At 38.1% G+C, this 20713-nt stretch overlaps 1 protein-coding gene across 1 annotated transcript; it reads left to right on the top strand.

The window, feature by feature from the left end:
* The first annotated feature begins 202 nt into the window (after positions 1-202).
* LOC106060207 (alpha-amylase-like) lies at positions 203-16416 on the top strand. Its single transcript, XM_013218007.2, has 11 exons — positions 203-843; positions 1438-1571; positions 1925-2076; positions 5782-5976; positions 6554-6725; positions 10458-10597; positions 11477-11633; positions 12276-12448; positions 14442-14604; positions 15080-15233; positions 16168-16416. Exons 1-11 carry the CDS (start codon positions 801-803, stop codon positions 16200-16202), a joined length of 1518 nt encoding a protein of 505 aa, XP_013073461.2. The 5' UTR covers positions 203-800; the 3' UTR covers positions 16203-16416.
* The last annotated feature ends 4297 nt before the right edge of the window (positions 16417-20713 follow it).

Raw genomic sequence — 20713 nt, 5'->3', positions numbered from 1 at the left:
AGTAAAAGTGAAGTTGTCTTCCCTTCGCCTTTTCTATTAATATATTACCATGAAGTGCATCAGGATGAATATTGCATCATTTCTTTATAATAGTATAAAGTATCTACACTTGTTTCAGCGAAAAAGGAACCGGAACTAAACAAACAGCAGAAGTGTATCTCACATGCCCCGCCCACTTGACGGTGAAATCGAGGAGTAATGTTTTGTACTCTGTGTAAATGATATGTTCTGTAGTCTCCTTAGTTAGTTGTTGTTGTTTTTACATATCTCCTGACAGAAGAGTGGCTTCAGCAACGTATCTTCTATGATTTACCAAAAGAAAAATTTATCATTGTTCACGGTCGCAAATAAAACGCCGCCTACGTAGCCCTGCACTGTTGGGGTCTTCAGTGTCTTAGGATATTCAACTGGACAGCGTCATAGAGCGTTTTCCCGCTATAGGATGTAGGCGACGTAGGCGGTGCTAATTTACCTAGGTCCTATTACGTTTTTCCTGCATTCTACCTGGCTTAATAATTAGTAACCACAAGATTGCTTGAGTTAAACCAATTGTATTAGCCCGGAATGAAAACCTGACGAAGTCAAACATAGCCTAATAACTTTTTAAGTTTACTAGAAAACACAGTGACATTCGGACAAAATGACATGTGGTATTCTACTTTGATGTGTACGTTCTGTATAAATAGGACAACTTTGGTAAATGTGTTATCTGGCCATATTTAGGCCATTGATTTTGAAAGGACGTCTGCTCTGACCTGCCGAAATTGAAATAAAAATATACGAGTTACTTCCCCTCAGAAATGCTGGTCATTTTGCTTGTAACTTTATTCACAAGTCAAAAAGGTAATCAAAATTCATTCCACTATATATAGTTCCACTATTAGAATAAACAGGCATAATAATGTAAATTATCTCTCATTTTTTAACGATTTATAAATAATGCAAAATCAAATTTACAGGGAGTTCCATTTTTTAAATGAAATTTTAAAAGGTTTATAAAGAGTAGTTTTAAGTAAGTAAGGTTCTCTTTTCAGATCTAACAATATATAGAGTTAATGACTCAAAAGTCATCGGATTCTGTGGTCAAGAGTTAACGACTACCTCCTTTACTTTTCACCAACTAACGTCATGTACCCAATGGAGCTGGGTAGACTCAAAGGCCGCCTTAGGACCCCGAAATTAAAAGTCCTAGGTTTCACTAGGATTCCGAATTCAGGACCCTACCTCTAAGGTCTGGCACTACGCCACCTATACCAGTTTATTATGTTATTCCGTTCGAAACCTGTAAGGATGCGTCATGAGTGCTTTTTGTATGTTGTGCGGCCTAACGGGACAAAGTATGTTAAATAACGTCTTAAACACTATTTTGCTATTCTAAGATTGGTGTAGTTAATTACATTAAAAAAATCATAATTTCCTGTATTTCTCTCCTTGAAGCCCTATCAGCCTACACTGACCCTCACTGTATTGGGGGCAGAGACGGTATTGTCCATCTGTTTGAATGGAAATGGAACGACATAGCCGCCGAGTGTGAGAGATTTCTTGGACCTTATGGATTTTGTGCTGTCCAGGTGAGTAAAAGAGTAACATATCTTATTATGTAGATACACATCGAAATTTTCATATATAACCCCCCTCCACACCAAGCCTTTCAAAAAGGACTTTAGGGATTATTTTTTAATTTTTTAAATATACATAAGATCGTACATAGCAAAGACACTTTAGCCATTACATCGATATTCACCACAAGTCTAGTCTATTATCCATGTTTCTATTGATAGTGCTGTATACACTCTATTTATTGCTATACGTTATACCATTTATTTCAGGATTAAGATGATATCTCTGCACATAAACTCTGTTGTTCGTTGTTTTTTTTTTAAATTATTTCGTACTAATATGAACACTTCATTTCCTTGCTTAGACCTCTCCAGCCAATGAGAACAGAGTTGTTACCAATCCCAACCGTCCCTGGTGGGAGCGTTACCAGCCTGTCAGCTACAACCTTCAAACCAGGAGCGGCAGCGAGGCAGAGTTTAGAAGTATGGTTCAGAGATGCAACAACGCTGGGGTCAGGTATGTAGCTGTAACATTAACTAACAACAACAAAAAAAAAACTAAATGTAAAAAAAAAGATACACTTACAGTCTAAATACAATTAAGCCTAAACAACAACAAAACCAAGTTAAACAAGATTACAAAGAGAGTTTGTGTTATCACACAAACTCAGAGACGACCCCATCAAATTCACCAATGGATGAGAAATATATTCAAGCCATATTTTTGTTTTGATCGTTTAAAGAAATTTTAAAAATTTAGCGTTATTTTTCAAATAAAAGCAAACAGAGCCACACGTCTTTGATAAGACTCTTCTAACTCTTCTGGAATAAGTAGAGTAGCGTTAAGTGATCACTTAAGATTAGCTTGGAAACCTACCAATACAGTGTCGGTGGCACCTAGTGCGGTAGTTCAGGGTGTGGACAATTTAATTTTAATTTTCCCAACTTGTTTGTCAACCCCAAAATGGTGTCGACCGGTGCGGACCGTACCCCTCGAACCCCCCCCCCCCCAGTGACGCCACTGCTCCAAGATATATCTTGAGATTTTATTATTATCTTTTGCGATGTGTCCACTTTTGCCAAGATATAATTTTTCCAACTTGGTTGTCACCCCCAAAATGGTGTCGACCGATTCGTACCGCATTCTCGCCCCACTCCTAATGACGCCACTGCTCCAAGATACCTACTTCTTCCCAACAATTTCGATTAATATATAGGAGTCGACCTTGTAAGAAATAAAAAAAAATTAGCCTGCACAACTTAACAGGTTTCCCATTCGAACAGCATAGGCTGATACACTATTACCCACTAGTAGGCCTACTAATCCTGATCATAATCGCTCTGTTTACTTAATAGGTCTAGACTAGATCCAGAATATAGAATATATATAGAATCTAGATCTAGACAAGATCTAGATTTCTTGACGTTCTAGATATGATATAGTCTAGATCTAGAATCTAGAACTAAAATCTAGAACTAGAATTCAGACTAGAGCTAGAATTGGAATCTAGACTAGAACTAGATTTCTAGACTAGTTATAGATCTAATTTAGATCTGGATCTAGACTCTTGAATCTAGACGCTTGAATCTCGATCTAGAATCAAGACTAGGTCTAGAAGCTGACTAGGTTTAGGTCAGACTAAATAAACTCTAGATAAAGATCCAGAACAAGTTAAATAGCCTAATTGTCAGGTCTTTGTAGTTTGATTATATTATTATTATTATTAAATTATTAAATATTACTGTGTAAAGATATTACAATTAATATTATTTCAATGTGTGGGTATTTATTATAATTAATTTTTTAATTGTAAAAATTTTAGGCCCAAGTTCAGCCCGACAGTCACACCATACACACCCAGTTGTACATGAACTAATAAACTAGTGTATGATGATTTCAATTTAAAAATTAATTTTAATATAATGAAATATTTACAATGATAATGACATCTAATCTATGAGATAATAATCAAATATAAGTGCATACAGTATGACATGAAACAAAAATAAATCAATACTTATAATAAGCTAGTCACTAGTTAAAACATATTCACCTTAACTCATAAAGTTTAATAAGAATGACCATTCAATCACAACTGGCAATACAAGTAGATTTATCTTCTAGCCAGGATACTCTTCACCGACGACCATTAATCAAAAGTTCATAGTTCACACTGTATCACCAGGTCTGGACACAGCAACCCGCAGTCTGGAATCTGGAACCTCGGACTCGTGAAAACAAACTTGAACGTCAGACAGACTAACTGAGATGAAAAATCTCAGTCCTATAGCCTCAAGCTGAGATCTCAATACTGAAAACTGAGACTGGAAACTGAGACCCTCTAGAAAGATAAAAGAACAGATTCTTCTAATCTTCTAATCTAATTATAAAAAATACTAATACGATCGAAACCAAATAGAATTAACAATACAATGAGAAAGTAAAACTCACCCTCATCATCATCATCATCAAACTCCATTTGAGTGAGGGCTTGAGAGGCTCAAATCCTCTCTTGCAAAAGCCCTGGACAGAAACCCTGCTGTCTTGCGTAGTGCATAAATGTCGCCATACAGGTCGAGAATTTTGGGTTTCCAAGGCCTGTCGAGACGGAGATCAGCAAGTCTGGGGCAGTCAAACAGAATATGAGGCACGGTTTCCTCTTCTTCCCCGCAGCGGGGGCACCGTGAATAAAAATTTGGCCATAGCCGTGAGAAAAATGAGCCAACAGGACAATGGCCTGTCCTGCACTGTGCTATAATAGCTTGCTCAGGCCTGGACAGCCTCCACCACGGGGAAGTGCGGTCAGGGCGCCTCATGCGCTCCCAGACTCCACGGGCTTTTTGGGACTTGTCCCAGCACTCAAAAACAAATTTCCATTTCTGTTTTTTGAATTATAGCCAGGGCTTGATGAAAGCTTACAGCCTGTTCAGTGGGTGGAATTTGCCCTCCCTGGTGGGCCAAAGAGTGACTCGGTACCCACTGCTTTATTACAAGGGTGCCCTAGCGTTCTTTAATGTTATATGAAGCCATGATGACAGTGTTGATATTGGGGGGGGGGGGCATGGTCCGGGGCTTTGCAAAGCCTGTAGTACAGATTTTGAGCCAGTGACCACAACAATCTGTGTTGCCCTCAAATGTTCCTCGCCGAGTTGAGAGTCAATGACTTTTAAGGCTTCACAGACTGCCATGGTCTCCGCATCAAAACTGCAAACACTACCACATGGTCCAAAGATTTTGACTGAGTATGAGCCAAGAAAGTCGATGTAGGCTCCATAGCCTGCTCTTCCAGAATCAAGATAATCCAATAAGAATATCAACCAAGGAACAACGATAAGACTATCCCCTATCAGATCCAAGGAGAAATTCAAGCTCACACAAATGCGATTTGTCTCTTCAACACAAGATGGAGAGAATGAAGCAAACGATTGATGACGAAAGTCATAACGCGCAGTCACTCTACGTCACAAGAAATTATGATGAAGTAACAAGGGGAGATCATTCCACTAGCCTACACAAGAAAATAGACAATAACTCAGAGGGCGTCATCAACTAGTGATGAACGCGGCGCTATAGGAATGTAAACATTTTATCCTGCAAAACGGCGTCATCAAAATAGACGAAAGCAGTGCTATTAACTATGCAGTTACTCAGACACTAGTCTAGACTAGAATCTAGACTAGATTTACAAATCTAGAAATATAATCTAGATCTACTAGAGCTAGATTTAGGTCAACATTATGGTCAGGATTAGTAGGCCTACTACTGGGTTATAGTGCACTTATGCTGTTCGCATCAGATTCACTTCTTGATGTGATACTACTGCTTACATAATAAATAAATCTGCACCCCTAAGCTATTAGAAGATAAACTATGTATGAATATGGAAGATTGTATAGTTATCTATTGTTTCTATTTGTAACGTTATTGTTCACTAAGCCTCAGACGACGACCTATATATACCAATACTTCAGTCAAGTACAATTTCTTTCCCTTGTTCGAGATACCAAACAAAATAATTAATTACCATTAACTAATGAACTAATTGGTTTATTTTTTTAAATTGATTCTTGTGTTGTCAGGTAAAAGAAATAATTGTGCTAAATTTCAGCTTGATCCGAGAAAGGGTGTGGGAGAAATAGCGTGTATGAACCTTTGGCCTGACAGACAGACCGAGGGAGCTTTTTAAAAATTGATAAAGTCAAATGAGTTTCTTCTGTTTAGGATCTATGTCGACGTAGTATTGAATCATATGACTGGAGCGGGAGGAAACGGACATGGTACAGCAGGCACATACTACGATGCTGGCGGCCTGCAGTTTCCTGGAGTTCCTTACGGGCCGACCGACTTTAACGACTACAGCAATTGTAACACCTGGGATCTGAACATCCATAACTACAACAATCCCGAGGAAGTCAGGTGAGCTATATTAGTCTGATTTCTTCAATGTAAGTAAAGTAAAGTCCCCTTTCAGACCTTTGTGGTCTAAAAGGTCATCTGTTTTTTGAGGCTAACGAGGGTGTCATGTGGCCAGCACAACGACCAACCGCCTTTACCTTTTCCCAACTAATGTCAGGTACCCATTAGGGCTGGGTGGGATCAGAGGCGCCCTAAGATCCTGAAATTAAAAATCCTAGTCTTCACCAGGATTCGAACCCTAGACGCCCGGTTCGGAAACCAAACGCTTTACCGCTCAACCACCGCGCCTCAATTTCTTCAATGTAGGTAATGATAAAAAAGCATTAAACACACCTGCCAACTAAGAGTTGAAATATTTACGACAAAAATGATTATCTAATATGTAACATGGCGTTTATGCTCTCCTGTAAGTCTTTACATTGGATTGGACCATGTTATACTGATATTATGTACAAGGTTCTTGTTTAACTTAGTTTCTATTTGAAAATTATTTATTTGTTCAATTAGTCCAGATAATCAAAGAAAACACACACAGAAATTATTCGTATGTAAATTTGAAACCTATATCATTTCCCAGAAATTGTCGACTGGTCAGTTTGCTTGACCTGAGGATGGAAAAAGACTACGTCAGGCAGAAAGCTGCAGACTTCTTGAATCACTTGCTCGACCTCGGTGTCGCTGGATTCAGAGTGGACGCAGCCAAACATATGTGGCCAGGGGATATAATAGCTCTCTTCCACAAGGTCAAGGTAACGCGATTTTCATTTTTGAAGTTATCTCCGCTGCATTTATTATTTATATAATCTATAATTCTCGGATCAAGTTGAATTTTCTCACAAGTATTCATTGTGCCAATCAAGGCATGACGCATACAAAATCAACTAATTAGTTAATTAAATATTGATAATTCATTTAGTTTTGTTTGATATCGAAAAGGGGAAATAAATCTTACCGTATTAAGAAATACGGCCTTCGCATAAGGGGAGGAGTTTATGACGATCTAGTTCAGCGGTTCTCAACCTTTTTAGCTCCGCGACCCCAAATACAATTTTTTTTTTTGGTAGGAGGCGATCCCCAACGATAATTTTTTTTTGTCACAGGTCTCGGTGATTTAGCTAATGTTATAAATGTTTATCAAAATGTATTTAACTTATATCAATGATGTTAATTCCGTAATTAGAAACATCATAGTAAAAGCTTTATTTAGTGTAAAATAAATTTGTGCTTCAATTTAAAAAAGAAATAGAAAATATCTTTCAATTATTTACTTTTCTGTTGCGTTTTTATAATATTTACGTTGCATTTAGACCTGATAACCAGGGGCGGAATGGCCATATGGGCATTCGGGCAAAAGCCCGGTGGGCCGGTACCCCATTGGGCAGGTAGGGCCACCCGAAGGGCCTAATGAACGCCAGTAATTTTACCATCACAAAAGAGATACAAGACACCGATGGCAAAGACAGACAGACACAAACACTCTTTTGTTCCCCTGGCAATCAAATCATTAAATAAGAACAATCTGATATAAACTATGTCACATGTAAATTATGAGTGAGTCTGGTGTGAATGTACACATTGGTTTCTTATAGTTATAATGTTTTTTGTTTGGTGTAATGCACACATTGTAAGACAAATTTCCATACGGACCATAAAGATTATTATTATTATTATTATAAATTGTTTTAAGATTTATGTTATTCTCTTGAAAGATAACACTTTGAGCATCGTGATAAAAAAATCTTTTACACTAATAGTAATCTAAAGCATTGATGTAAATATCCTTCATCCGTATAAAGTGCTTCTAGCAGACGTGACTAAACCGTACGCAAGAAACTTAAGGCATTTATTTCTTATAGAGATCGACGTTAGTGTGAATCTGTTCGGATGAATCTATAAAGGGACCAACAACAACGTTCCAAGTCCTAGAGATGACATGTCCAGCCACAAACGAGTTCTTATTGGTTTGGTGGAGTTGTCACATGATCTCGAGTTGGTCCCGCTACGAGGTCCTTCACAAATCACAATTATTATTTTAAAGCTGTTTAGAAATGTGTTAGGCTAATTGAAATCAAAATGCAAGAAAAAAAAATCTAAAAAAGAAGGAAAAAGAAGGAGCAGAAAGTACGTAAAGACAACTCTTGCTAGAATCGTGTGGGGCCTAAAATGTAGAACAATTATTAATGTTCTCTCGCACAAGAGATTCACCAACTTTATGACGACAGCATTTAGGAATAAACAGGCTCAACGTCATAAGAAACACTAATGCCAAGACGACAAAGTTATTAACTTAAGTTGAAATTCAAAGAGGATTTGCTAGAACATGAGATTATCTTGACAGCATTTGTTTTACTGAACGTAAGGATATTAAGAACACGTGGACATGTTCTGTTGTGTGTGTGTGTGTGTGTTGCCAGCTTTAAAGTTTTTCCAAGTTATTGAGAAAGCAGTATATGTGAGTAAAGTGCTCTTTCAGATCTTGCGATCCATACCACAGGGCAGATGATGTTAAGATCAACTGTTTCTTGGCCAATGGTCAACAAGCAGTGTGTCGCGTGGCAAACGACCAACAGCCTTTACTTTCTCAACTTAAGTCAGGTACCCGTTAAAATTAGGTGGTCCCAGGAGAGCCCTAAAATCCCGAACTTCAAAATTATTAGAAGGGCTGTTAAATAATGGAGGATGAAGATTTGTAAATTGAAGTTCATAGGTCTGAGAAAATGGCGAGGAGTGAAAATGAATCCTATACACTATATTCGTTGATGGAGGATCCTCAGATGTCTTGAATGTAAATGCTAATGTATAAAGTAGCAAGAATTGTTCACAATGAAGGATTCCCCATTCCAAGTGTTATACTTTATTCATTTAGTAATGACGATTTCAAAATCATCTAATAAATTATCCATATACTAATCGTTCTCGATACATTATTAAAATTAACACAATGCTTTTAAGGACAGATATGATTGGATGCCTATCATGTGGCATACCATTTGTGGGCCGGATTGTATAGAAGTGCCCAGGCCGGTTTTCACACCCAGTCCGCCCCTGCCGATAACTGACAGGCAGAAAAACCTTGTTCCACAAATATGTAAATTGTTGGTAATGAAAGAGAAAGTCTCCTATAGAACAGAATGACTGCAAACAATTGATCCAGAATTTTGCGACTGACATTGTATCCTCTGGCAGTATGTCCGTGTCTATCTTTGCCACTCGCACTTTCACATTTTTTTTATTGTAAATCTCAAATTGAAATCTTTATACAATATGATACAAATATGCCTGTTACATCGCATTAAAAAAATAAACTCCGATGAAAAAAAAAAAATTTTTTCGATGGTGTTAGGCGACCCTTTGCAAATGGTCATTCGACCCCCAAAGGGTTTGATGTTTAATCTCTACCCCTTCAGTCAGTGTCCTGATGTTTAATCTCTACCTCTGCAGTCAGTGTCCTGATGTTTAATCTCTATCCCTGCAGTCAGTGTCCTGATGTTTAATCTCTACCCCCTGATGTTTAATCTCTACCTCTGCAGTCAGTGTCCTGGTGTTTAATCTCTACCCCTGCAGTCAGTGTCCTGATGTTTAATCTCTACATCTGCAGTCAGTGTCCTGGTGTTTAATCTCTACATCTGCAGTCAGTGTCCTGGTGTTTAATCTCTACCTCTGCAGTCAGTGTCCTGATGTTTAATCTCTACCCCTGCAGTCAGTGTCCTGGTGTTTAATCTCTACCCCTGCAGTCAGTGTCCTGGTGTTTAATCTCTACCCCTGCAGTCAGCGTCCTGGTGTTTAATCTCTACCCCTGCAGTCAGTGTCCTGGTGTTTAATCTCTACCCCTGCAGTCAGTGTCCTGGTGTTTAATTCTACATCTGCAGTAAGTGTCCTGGTGTTTAATCTCTACCTCTGTAGTCAGTGTCCTGGTGTTTAATCTCTACCTCTGTAGTCAATGTCATGGTGTTTAATCTCTACCCCTGCAGTCAGTGTCCTGATGTTTAATATCTACCTCTGCAGTCAGTGTTCTTATGTTTATTCTCTACCCCTTCAGTCAGTGTCCTGATGTTTAATCTCTACCCCTGCAGTCAGTGTTCTGATGTTTAATCTCTACCCCTTCAGTCAGTGTTCTGATGTTTAATCTCTACCCCTGCAGTCAGTGTTCTGATGTTTAATCTCTACCTCTGCAGTCAGTGTTCTGATGTTTAATCTCTACCCCTTCAGTCAGTGTCCTGATGTTTAATCTCTACCCCTGCAGTCAGTGTTCTGATGTTTATTCTCTACCCCTTCAGTCAGTGACCTGATGTTTAATCTCTACCCCTGCAGTCAGTGTTCTGATGTTTATTCTCTACCCCTGCAGTCAGTGTCCTGATGTTTAATCTCTACCTCTGAAGTCAGTGTTCTGATGTTTATTCTCTACCCCTGCAGTCAGTGTCCTGATGTTTAATCTCTACCCCTGCAGTCAGTGTTCTGATGTTTATTCTCTACCCCTTCAGTCAGTGACCTGGGGTGGACAACCTTTCGTCTTCCAAGAAGTCATCGACCAGGGTGGAGAGCCCATCAAAGCAGAAGAATATTTCGCCACAGGGCGTGTGACAAACTTCAAATTTGGTCTGGAACTAGCTAGAGTTTTCAGGTTAGTGCAAGCTCTCTCTCTCTTTCTTTCTCCCTCTCAGTCTCTTAATCTCTTAATTAGTATCCATCCATCCATCCATCCATCCATCTATCCATCCACATGTACCTATACATATAAACATACATACATTTAAAAAATAAACTTTATACAATTTTAAACGGTGCTGGTAAGATATAGGCAACAAATACTTGGACACCTAATCGAGACAAACATTGACTGAGTCAGCCAGGAAAATGGCATAATTTAAGTCATTGGTTGACACGCATGGCTATATGCATGACACGTAGGACCTAATCATTTAAGTAACGTCTGTATTTTATATGATAATAACAAAACTATGAAAGCTATAAAAAAAAATAATAAAAAAAACTCTTCTTCACGATTTTAAAATTTTTACCATCACAAAGGAGATATAAGACACCGACCCCCCCCCCCCCCCCCAATAAAAAAAAAGAAAAAAGAACAAAACAATAACACAAAAACTCTTTTGTTCCTTTAGCAATTAAATCGTTGAACAAACTAACTGTTGTAAATGTAATATTAAAGAGAAACTGAGGTATGAATGTATATCTTGTGTGCTAGCGTACACATTGTTTGCTCTAATCATGTATTGTTTTTTTTTTAATGCACAATTGTAAAACAAATTACCTTACAGAGTCCGAACGACCTTCCAGCGAGCAAACCGCACGACCAGGCAGCCATCCTCAACTTGGAGTAGTGTTTTCTATTCCCATTAATAATGCATCAAATTTGTTCTTATATAATCCTTGTGTTCCCTAGCTGAAGATTAAGTCCTATTAAAAGAAAAAATCTAACAGTTGAGCGAAATTCTCTCCCTTATCTATCAGACCTTTTTTTCTTGTTTCGTATGTCTCCTAGACGTCAGAACGCGATGAAATGGTTGAGCAACTTTGGCGTAGGATGGGGCATGTGGTCATCAGAGAAGGTGGTCAACTTCATAGACAACCACGACAACCAGCGGGGGCATGGAGGTGGCGGAGGTGTTCTCACACACTGGGAGCCCAGGCCCTACAAGGTATAGTATATACTTTCTCAAAAGTACATCCATTTACTTCAGGTTGTCCCACACCCGGAAATGAAGAGCATACACTTACATCTAGAACTAACAGAACACAAAAGCAACTCTTCAGATTGGTTGTCTTTACACGATCGTTCATTTTCGTAACTACAAAAAAAAAAATCCCCAAAATGACTTCTGGTATATACCCTTCCTTAGAAAATTATTTAACCGAGCCAGGCTCGGTCACCTGGTATCTGAATATGAATTCAATTCAAATTCAAAGTGTTACGAGGTATTGCTTCCGTTTCCTTACAAATAATTGAGGTCACACAGGAAGCTTATATGTTTCGACTTTGAAAGATGCCTACGTCTGAAATAGAGTTCTTCTCAGTATGTTCAAGTCAAAATTACTTTCAAAGATTTGCATTGGGTTGTCAGATTGTCAAGTCAAAACAATTACATTTTGAACATTGTTTCAACACAGAAATACAAGCAGGAAAAGCACACGATTTTCAAACTAATAGATTAGATTTTTGTAAAACTCCTGACTAAAGTCAACATGCCAGTTGTACAAACATTGGACCAAATACAATTCTTTTCGTTTTTCGTTTTCCAATCTTTTTTTTGTTTGTTTTTCTTTTTGGTTGAACATTTCAGCTAGCTACGGCCTTCATGTTGGCCCATCCTTACGGTATGCCCCGTGTGATGAGCAGCTTCGAGTACAACAGGGCCAACGACTATGAGGGGCCCCCTCACAACGGGGACATGAGCATCAAGGACGTGACATTGAGTGGAATGAGCTGCAATAACGGGTGGAGCTGTGAACACAGGTAACGTGTTCTTTGCCTCACTAACATAAACATGTAAACATAGGTTGATTGGTTTCCCTTCCGGTTTTTATCGGTATTAGTGTAGCTTCAGGGAACTAATCAAATCTTCCATGTGATTTTAATGAAACACATTTTCAATTAAAGCTTGAAATGATGCTTGACAACAAAATAAAGTCAAGCTGGACACAAGTGTTGTATATAACTTCAAGCTGGACTCAAGTGTGGTATGTAACTTCAAGCTGGACACAAATGTTGTATATAACTTCAAGCTTGACACAAGTGTTGTATATAACTTGAAGTCTGAGGCTGAACACAAGTATTGTATCTAATTTGAAGGATGACGCTGGACACAAGTGTTGTACATAACTTGAAGGCTGAAGCTGGACACAAGTGTTGTACATAACTTGAAGGCTGAAGCTGGACACAAGTGTTGTACATAACTTGAAGGCTGAAGCTGGACACAAGTGTTGTACATAACTTGAAGGCTGAAGCTGGACACAAGTGTTGTACATAACTTGAAGGCTGAAGCTGGACACAAGTGTTGTACATAACTTGAAGGCTGAAGTTGGACACAAGTGTTGTACATAACTTGAAGGCTGAAGCTGGACACAAGTGTTGTACATAACTTGAAGGCTGAAGTTGGACACAAGTGTTGTACATAACTTGAAGGCTGAAGCTGGACACAAGTGTTGTCTATAGCTTTAAGTTTTTATTTCCTGCTTTACAACTGCTCATGTGGCCACTACCAGTGCACGGACAACACCAAGCTGAAAATTCCCCCCTCCCCAACCCACTTCAAGATGTTCCCGTCCATTGTGTTGAGTGTACCTTGTTATTCGTTCCTTGAGACAAGCCTCCGGTCTCTGTAAACTGTCTAACCCAGTGATGCCCAGCCTAGTTCGACCTGCGGGCCATTTTAATTTCCGACACTAGTGTCGCGGGCCACATGACCGAAAAGATACAAAAACGTAATGAAATAGAACTAAAACTATTTTATTAGAAATTCGTGGATCTAGCACTTACATTAATTAGTGAGATGTTTGAAGTTTGTCTTCTTTTATACACTTCGGAACAATGGCTTCATTTCTCTACTTACAATACGAGCAACATTCTATCTAGCTTAACCGCCAACTCATTTTCTTTTCTGTTTTTGGCAACTTCAATTCTTCAATCTCTAGGCGAAGTTTAATAATATTTTATTCGCGAATCAAATCAAGAATGCTTCCATATTTGTTTGATGTTTTGTTAAACAGCCACACTATCTTTCCAAAACAAATACATTGGCTCATTGTCATGTTCGCAAAAAAAAAGTAGTAAAGATCCATTCACTTTTCCTGTTAGATTATACATCTAGTCACATTTCATAAACACAATGTCAAAGGTATCAATCCATCAGAGGAAAAGTTAGGGCCCTAACGTAGGTAAAAAATAACTTTATCAACCCTTTGGAGAGGGGATTTTCTACACTTTGTGCTGTCGTTTCGGCGGGCCGGATGGAAACACTTCGCGGGCCGGATCTGGCCCGCGGGCCGTATTTTGGGCATCACTGGTCTAACCCATCTTTGGATGTTCGTAAGTTATGTTCTAAAAGCTGCACTGTTACAAAAAGTTTCTTTCTCAAACTCCTTCTGCTGAGGAGTCGCCATGTGGTGTGTGGTAACGCTAACAAGGCTCGTCCTCGTGAGAGTAAATTAACAAGTGATATTTCAACAAAACACGAAATAAAATTGACACCGTGTCCTTAATCAGATGTGAACTAACTCAGTACATTACAATGCTTTCGAAATCAATGAATGAGCGACGATTTTAGAGAGTTTATTTGAACGAATACATTGTGTGCTGTGACATAATTCGTTTCCTTCTAACACTATTGTTTTATGGAAGACACACTTGTTGGATACATTTCGTCACGTATAAAAAAAATAATATAATTATTATTTTAAATCCCTAAACCTATTATTGTAAAGAAATTGTTTGCTTTTTTTTTTGTCAGATGGCGTCAAATTTACAACATGGTTGCATTCCGAAACTTGGCCAGAGGGACACCTATCGCCAACTGGTGGTCAGGAGCAGACTACCAGATAGCCTTCTCACGTGGGAATAAAGCGTTTATCGCCCTTAATTTGGAAGGCTATGAGATCAACCAAATGCTTCAGGTAAATATCACGAGAGAGAGAGAGAGAAAGAGAGAGAGAGAGAGAGAGAGAAAGAGAGAGAGAAAGTGTGAGAGAGAGAGAGAGCATCTGCTCTTATCAGCATATCAAGAAAAAAAGGTCCTTTCTTTCAAGTTGTCCAGCTAGCCTTTCTTTGGACGACCCTTTCTTCGTGCTTCCTTCACTATAGATTGAAGGATGACCATTAATAGTGAGTCACGTCTTGTGATAGAAGAGTAGAACGAAACAGCCTCAAAGAGAAAAATATTTAGCAACGCAGTACTTGAATAAGAATATCACTTCTTTGCAACATTATTTAATTGGTTTTCATTTCTGCTTTAAGTAGAACTCTTATTGAACCGCGATGAGAGGCCAGCTAGGTTTCTTTTATGTCACTGTTAAACCTTTGATAACTGAATATAAATCGTTTCTTGAAAATTAAATGTTGGATTATGTCCGCCTCTTTTTTTTTTGACAGACTGGACTTCCTGCTGGTACCTATTGCGACGTCATCAGTGGAAATTATGAAAACGGTCAGTGCACTGGCTCAAGCGTGACCGTTGGTGGAGATGGAAGGGCGAACATTAGGGTTTGCTCTAGTTGTGATGACCCCATGGTGGCTATTCACGTAGGTGAGTACTAGTCTGTTCGAGAGAAAACCTCAAGTTTCAAATTGGCCTTAAGTTTCTCAAGATCAGCTTGGTTGACAGCGAGAGTGTGTGTCCACTGCAAGGACTTTCATTTACGGCAGATTTGCCCAACCTTTTTCGCGGGCAAGGGGGAAACCTTATATATTTGAGAGATATTTGACACCTGCTGTATCAATGTCAAGTTCAATGTCATCTGTGACATCATTATGATCTGATGGCAAAAACAGCGAGGTGCTGTATACCACTACGTCATAGGCAGGAGATGTCTCGCGAGTCGTATATCAACATCTCTGGTCTAAGGTATACTACAGTGACCATAACTTTAACTTGAATATAATTGGTCTGGGGGGATGTTACAAGAATCTTGACTTTAATTTGAACATTGCTGGTCAAAGAGATACTACAATGACCTTGACAATAAAAAAGAATTATGTGTAATATATTCTGATAGATATCAAGTAACTTCTGCCATGCTCTATAATAGTCTATAATCTAATGGAATTCACTGTTACTTAATAAGAGCCTGTAGCATTTGTTTTGAATCTTTTCTGGACAAGTTGACAATGGCGATGCATCCGTCCATCTCTTGAACTCGCAGTTTTGATAGTTCCCCTTTTCTCATGTCACTCCTTAAATGATTGTTTTAACAAGGTCAAACAAGGTCATTTAAAACACTAAATTCGTGTGCAATAAATTTAACGTATAAATTGTGCATTTAAAGAAGACGAGGTTTTTGTTTTCTATGTGAAAAAGAATTAAAATGATCCTTTTATTAATCTTAAAAGAGATAAATTGCATCTGTGCTATCAATTCTAGGTTTAAACTTAGGCTTGGTTTTACTCAAGATGTGTTCAGACATTACATTTGCCTATTTACTCTTGACAATTTGATAATATTGGATGCTTTTTGTTTCCAGGTGCCAAAGTTGGTTCACCGGCTCAACGCTACTGAAGACGATTATATTTTGTATACATTTGAGTCGCATGTGTAGAAATCCGCATTTTATGATGAGCAATGCCAACTTTCATTTATGTTCAATTCTATGCAATTGTACTAAAGACAGACAACGTGCTACAAAATGCACAAACTGGAGTGTTCTTTTATCAGACAAATAGAAAAAGACTGTTTTTTTTAAATAAAATAAAAGACTTTGTTGTTAAAAATCTTCCTATGACTTATTTTACCAAATTTTTTATAAGTAACTGATTGTGTACTATTGGATATGCTGCGATCGAGAAATGAACACAAGAGAGAGAGAGAGAGAGAGAGAGAGAGAGAAAGAAAGAAAGATGAAAAGAAAGAGAGAGAAAAAAAAAGAAAGATGAAGAGAAAGAGAGAGAGGGAGAGAGAGAAAAGAAAGATGGAAAGACAGAAAGAGACAAGAAAGATGGAAAGACATAAAGAGACAAGAAATGTGGAAAGACAGAGACAAGAAAGATGGATAGAAAGAGAGAAACCAAAGGAAAGATGCCCTTTATCAGGCTGTTAAAGCCTGTATTAAAGAGACTTAGTTTTTTAGTCTGAAGATAAAAGAATTGTGCAGTATTTCGCGCGGCTAAGCATACCCAGCTTTGACCTACATACTTCGTCACTATCAACGCAGACAAAGCCTTAGTGTCGATCTAAATTCTATTTTGACCTTAAAATACATAATTAAATCTACATTGCACTATTTTAAACAGGTTTTAAAAGATGAATCTCAGTTTTTTTTCCCTCCTGATTGTCCTGCACTAGGTCTGGGTTTTTGAACCGGAACTAATTAGGGTTGCACTTGATGACCTTTCTGTCCTACCTGTCTCACTTTGCTCAGAACATTCCAAAGCGTCTGCTACGTGACGCCTAAAAAAAAAAAAGAAACTAAGAAATTAATACGTGTAGGTAATGTAACAATCAAAGTAGATGGGGAAATCCCTGAAATCTTATAGAACAAAAGAGCTGCGCAAGATGACGCCAACAGCAGGCAGCCAATGGGGGGAGCGTAAACATTTCTTTGAGCATATTATTGGTTAGTTTGTTCCAACATGATCATGATCTGATATGTATTCGACTATTAGTTATTCATTGAGTGGAAAATGTACATGAGATATGTCACACCAACTGAAATGTTACTGATTATGACAAAATATTCCTACAAAATCACAAACACGCCGTAGTGTTGTTGTGCCTGTGTGTATTTTGTTAAGGAAGGCAAGCACTGTACAATTAAAGATTGAAACTCTAATCAACTAAAAGTGACTTGACAACCATTGAAAAAAAAAGTACATTTCAAGGACATTATTGTTGGACACAGAATACATCCGGTCTGTAGACTTATCTTTCAAGTCTCAATACAGGCCAGGCACTCAAAGGACACGTGAAATAAGTGCATTATGACCTTAGCTGAAGGATAACCTAGTTTGTTTTTTTTCCCCTCGAAACTTTGTAATCGCCTGGCAAAGAATAAGAATATGTCTTTTGCTGACTACCTCTCTCGTTCCTTGAAATGAATCGTCTGTGTTTATAAAAGTATGACTGAGGATGGTGGCCGGGAGATACATCGATCGCCTTCCAAACCAGAGAACTTCGAGCTCAAATCCAAGTGCAAGATGAAAGTTTTTAGTGAGGGACGTCCCTTGTTTTCACCAAGTTCTACGCCCATGACATTAGTTGGTAAACGTGAGGCAGCAGTTCTATGCCCATGACATTAGTTGGTAAACGTGAGGCAGCAGTTCTATGCCCATGACATTAGTTGTTATACGTGAGGCAGAAGTTCTATGCCCATGACATTAGTTGGTAAACGTGAGGCAGCAGTTCTATGCCCATGACATTAGTTGGTAAACGTGAGGCAGCAGTTCTATGCCCATGACATTAGTTGTTATACGTGAGGCAGAAGTTCTATGTCCATGACATTAGTTGGTAAACGTGAGGCAGCAGTTCTATGCCCATGACATTAGTTGGTAAACGTGAGGCAGAAGTTCTATGCCCATGACATTAGTTGTTATACGTAAGGCAGCAGTTCTATGCCCATGACATTAGTATGTAAGGCAGAAGTTCTATGCCCATGACATTAGTACGTAAGGCAGAAGTTCTATGCAAAGTACGTGCTGATGTTGACAGTCTATTGCTTCATTACATCGGAAATTTGGTCTATATTTGAACTATGACTTGCAAGATAAGCCTGGAGTCTCTAGTTTCAAGGGAAATGAAATTTAAAAAACAACAAAAAGAAAAAAACAAAAAAACAACAACAAGGTCACTAAATTGTACAAAGAAATGGCACACTTGTCCTTGAGATCGTAGTTTAACGTGTACAGATCTTCCCAATTAGGGCTCATTTGTTTAGTCACGGTGCCATTTTTAAAGAAATGCACTATGGGCCCTTAACTCAATTAGAAACTAATACGTTCCCCTTTCAGACCCTGAGATCTTTAGGGCAGATGATGTAAAGATCATCTGTTTCTGTGGCCCACGGTTAACGAGGGTGTCATGTGGCCGGCACAATAACCGCCTTTACTTTTCCCCAACTAGTGTCAGGTACACATTAGGGCTGGGTGGAGTTAGACACTTAGTTAATATTTTTAGTTTATGTAGAGACGCACCAGAATAGACGGATTTTGAATGCGACTAGTGACGCTAGGACTTAGTTGGTTGGGCTAGAGGCTACTTAGAGACAGAAAATCAGTTGGTGATAGGATTTCATAAGGGTAGGACGTATGTATTGACAGAGACATCGACTGTGGCACACAATTATATCACTCTTATGAAACACACAAAACACCAGTCCATCAACTTATAAATATATAAATGCATAAATACCAATCCAGGAAGTACACGTCCAACCTTCCTGAACCGGGAGCAAGACCTTACTGACTTAACACATTCTCTCGCACATTCAACGAAGACTTAATCACTCAGTTCACAACACGTGCAACACTTCGCATTCATAACAAGGGGATATAACAAACATACCAAAATATCAAACTAACATTCATTCTCGCCATACCTCTCCCTGACATCCCCCCTCTCACGATATGACTGTTATTAAATAACAGTCATTCAAATATATACATAAATATACATACATACACACACTGTGTCATACACATACTTATATACATAAACATATATATCTACACACAAATGTATTAAATGTACATGAAAGTGAAATAGCCCTTATTAACCTAACAAAAGAAATATATCCAGCTATTTACAACAAAGGGAAAGAGAGAAAAGAATAAATGAGAAAAAAAAATAGTGGCATGGAGAATTAAATTACAATTTGAAGTCGGCAAGCCTAGTCCTTTCCACGTTAATATTTAATATGGAAAAATCAAAAATATAAGAAAAGATCAACTCTTATGTATAGCAATAATATACGACAAGATACCATCTCTAATAGTTAAAGGCACGTTTCACATTGTATTGGGAAAAAAATGAATTCTAACAATTATAACTAATACAACTATGCTAAGTCTTGACAGTGTATCTGCTAGTAGACAATGGTCTGTGGTCAAACTGGATTGTGAATTCACGTAAGTATCAGAGGTATCTGTCTAGGCGTCGGACACTCGCTGCTGATGACATAATGCCACTCTCTATGGATAAGCTCTCTGCCGAGGTACTTTACCGGAAGGATGCAATCCACTTGGTGCAACACACAGCAAGCTATTTCGGATGAACTGTTTAGATAATACAATATATTAAGATTCGGTACAACAACAAAAATTAAAATACAAGAAGAGGACAAAGAAGGCTGAATTTTCTCTATTGCCAAGTCGCACTCGGGAATTCAGGTGACCCTCGTGGACATTCCCTTCTCAGCAACAGGGAGAGGGGAAACACTACGTCAAGATTTCTTTTTTCTTGGAAGTTTTAGGTACAAAAACATTTGTAGCCTATTGGGGTCTGGTTTAACTTTACCCCCAACAACAACTTGACAAACTTCTTTAGGACTTTTTTTTCGTCTTCTAGGGATTTTTAGGTAGAAAAACATTTGTAGCCTATTGGGGTCTGGTTTTACTTTACCAGTACCAACAACTTGATAAACTCCTTTTGTTAGGTTTAATCTTTTTAATGGTTTGTGTACTCTGTGAAATGGTCTCAGAAGATGAATATTATTATTGTCAATAAACTGACAATCAATAAGTTCCTCATCAATAAGTTCCTCAGTAGTTAAGACATTGTCTATTACTTCAATTTCTATCTCATTAATATCATTAATTTCCTCAGTAGTTAAGACATTTTCTATTACTTCTCCAATTTCTATCTCATTAATATCATTAAGTTCCTCAATAGTTAAGACATTTTCTATTACTTCTCCAATTTCTATCTCATTAATATCATTAACAGTATAATTACAATCATTTAGTTCCTTACTTGATAAGAAATTCTCAATTTCTTCATTATCTTCTATCCCACTTATATTATTATCAATATCCTGACAGTTATTTTGTTCCTCATTAGTTAATATGTCATTTTCAATT

This window comes from Biomphalaria glabrata, chromosome 8 (assembly GCF_947242115.1).
Source record: "Biomphalaria glabrata chromosome 8, xgBioGlab47.1, whole genome shotgun sequence".
Lineage (NCBI taxonomy): Eukaryota > Metazoa > Mollusca > Gastropoda > Planorbidae > Biomphalaria > Biomphalaria glabrata.
This window is presented reverse-complemented; position numbering and strand designations above follow the sequence as displayed.